Source organism: Vipera berus (genome assembly GCF_964194415.1).
Source record: "Vipera berus genome assembly, chromosome: Z".
Taxonomy (NCBI): Eukaryota; Metazoa; Chordata; class Lepidosauria; order Squamata; family Viperidae; genus Vipera; species Vipera berus.
In genome coordinates, this window is record NC_138205.1 from 24,766,568 (window position 1) to 24,769,341 (window position 2,774).

The window sequence follows — 2,774 nt, forward strand, 5'->3', positions numbered from 1 at the left end:
GATAAAGTAGATCACAACCTACTACTTGATAAGATAGAAAAATGTGGGTTAGATAGCATCACCACCAGATGGATTCGTAGCTGGCTGACAGGCCGTACTCAGTGTGTGGTCATCAATGGAACTGCATCTACATGGAAGGAAGTGTGTAGTGGGGTGCCCCAGGGCTCTGTTCTGGTCCCAGTGCTCTTCAACATCTTCATCAATGATTTGGATGAGGGGATAGATGGGGAACTCATCAAATTTGCAGATGACACCAAGCTGGCAGGAATAGCCAATACTCCAGAAGATAGGCTTAAGATACAGGAGGATCTGGACAGACTCGAACACTGGGCACTATCTAACAAAATGAAATTCAGTGGTGAAAAAAGTAAGGTTCTGCATTTAGGCAGGAAAAATCAAATGCACAGGTATAGTATAGGTGGTACCTTGCTCGATAGTAGTAAGTGTGAGAGGGATCTCGGAGTCCTAGTGGACAATCGCTTAAATATGAGCCAGCAGTGTGCTGCAGCTGCCAAAAAAGCCAACACAGTGCTAGGCTGCATTAACAGAGGGATAGAATCAAGATCACGTGAAGTACTAATACCACTTTACAATGCCTTGGTAAGGCCACACGTGGAATACTGCATCCAGTTTTGGTCACCACGATGTAAAAAAGATGTTGAGACTCTAGAAAGAGTAGAGAGAAGAGCAACAAAGATGATTGGGGGACTGGAGGCTAAAACATATAGGGAACGGTTGCTGGAATTGGGTATGTGTAGTTTAATAAAGAGAAGGGTGAGGGGTGACATGATAGCAGTGTTCCAATATGTCAGGGGCTGCCACAAAGAAGAGGGAGCCAGGCTGTTCTCCAGAGCACCTGAGAGCAGGACAAGAAGCAATGGATGGAAACTAGTCAAGGAGAGAAGCAACCTAGGACTAAGGAGAAATTTCCTGACAGAACAGTTAATCAGTGGAATAACCTGCCTCCAGAACTGGTGAATGCTCCAACACTGGAAGTTTTTAAGAAGAGACTGGACAGCCATTTGTCTGAAATGGTATAGGGTATCCTGCCTTAGCAGGGGGTTGGACTAGATGACTTCCAAGGTCCCTTCCAACATTATTATTATTATTATTATTATTATTATTATTATTATTATTATTATTATTATTATTATTATTATTATTTCAATTTTTAATATTTCATAGTGGAGCCTAACTAATACAGTATGAATGCACTAGACAGACTTTAGAGATTTACCTCCGGCATGTCTGAATATGCCCAAAGCATTCAATTTCTTTGTTTATATTAAGAACATAGCAACATTCATTTTCAAATGTCAAAGCAAATGTGACACATATGTTCAGATACGTTTAGTGTTTTTTTTAAATTGTGAAAAAGGAAGAATAATTATAAATATCACATAAGACTACCAAAACTACATGTGAACAAGGTCATCAAAGAAATCCATATCTAGCAGAATCATATACAGGCTATACAGTTCTGAAGCAGACTCTCATTATATTAGAACACTTATTTATAGAGTTGCATTAATACAATTCTAATACAGAACTGAACTCCTTGCAGATTTTCATCTAACACATTTCATTGCCTTAAATGGATTACACTCTTACTGAAACAATATTGGGATGTTTCTTTTAGCCTTTAAATATATACATAACTATGCACATGCTATCAGTAAACTGCATTTAAACAAACTCTTTAAAAATGTCCCATTATCTCCAGGCAATGAGTTTGCACAGTCCCTGCTTGATATCTGTATTCTTCATGCTATATATCACTGGATTCATGCATGGTGGCACCACACAGTAGGCTATAGCAGCCACTAAATCCATCTGGGATGGAGTCCTGTTGATTGGCCGTAAGTAAGCAAAGATGCCAAAGAAAAAGAACGTGGAAACCACAACAAGGTGAGGCAAACAGGTAGACAAGGCCTTCTGCCTACCTTGTACAGAGAGAATTCTTACTGTGGCTTTGAAGATCTGTCCATAAGAATTAACAATGAAAACAAAACAGGCAAAATATAAGCAGCCAGTGAGAACAATAGCCCCAATTTCAATGAGATACATATCAGAACACGAGAGCCTGAGCAGTTGTGGGATTTCACAAAAGAACTGGTTGATCACATTGGAGCAAAAGGTGCTTGCAAATGTGGCACCAGTGTGCAATGTTGCTGTTAGAATGCCAACCATCCATGCACAGCTTGCCATTTGGATACATCTGTGTGTGTCCATTAAAGTTTCATATTGAAGTGGATGACAAATAGCAACATAACGATCATAGGCCATAACTGTCAGTAGAAGGAATTCAGATGCTGCAAAGAGGACAAAGGAGAACATTTGGGCAGCGCAGTGAGAATAGAGGATTATCCTTGTTCTCATTAAGGAATTGGCTATGGCTTTGGGGATGGTGACTGTGATATATCCCAGGTCAATAATTGATAGATTTAGGATAAAAAAATACATTGGGGTATGAAGATGAATATTGAGAATTACTATGATCACGATAAGTAGATTCCCCATCACACCTGAAATATAAATTAGAAAAAAATACCAAAGCATAGAAATTCTGCCACTCTGGAACATCAAAGAAACCAACCAATACAAAATATGTTACCATGCTTTCATTGGACATTATTTAGGCAAAAGGATATATTGTGATTTTTAGAAAGCAAGTGAAAAGAAAATTGCTACTAAGTTTTACAGAAAAAAAATATCTTCAGAAAAGAAAGTTTGCAGTAAAATATTATCATAATATAGTTCAAAGACGTTCAGGT

At 38.5% G+C, this 2,774-nt stretch overlaps 1 protein-coding gene across 1 annotated transcript; it reads right to left on the minus strand.

The window, feature by feature from the left end:
* Positions 1-1,713: 1,713 nt before the first annotated feature.
* LOC308678734 (olfactory receptor 14A16-like) lies at positions 1,714-2,520 on the minus strand (the record flags this gene model as incomplete). Its single annotated transcript, XM_081345966.1, has 1 exon — positions 1,714-2,520. One exon carries the CDS (start codon positions 2,518-2,520, stop codon positions 1,714-1,716), a length of 807 nt encoding a protein of 268 aa, XP_081202092.1.
* Positions 2,521-2,774: the final 254 nt, after the last annotated feature.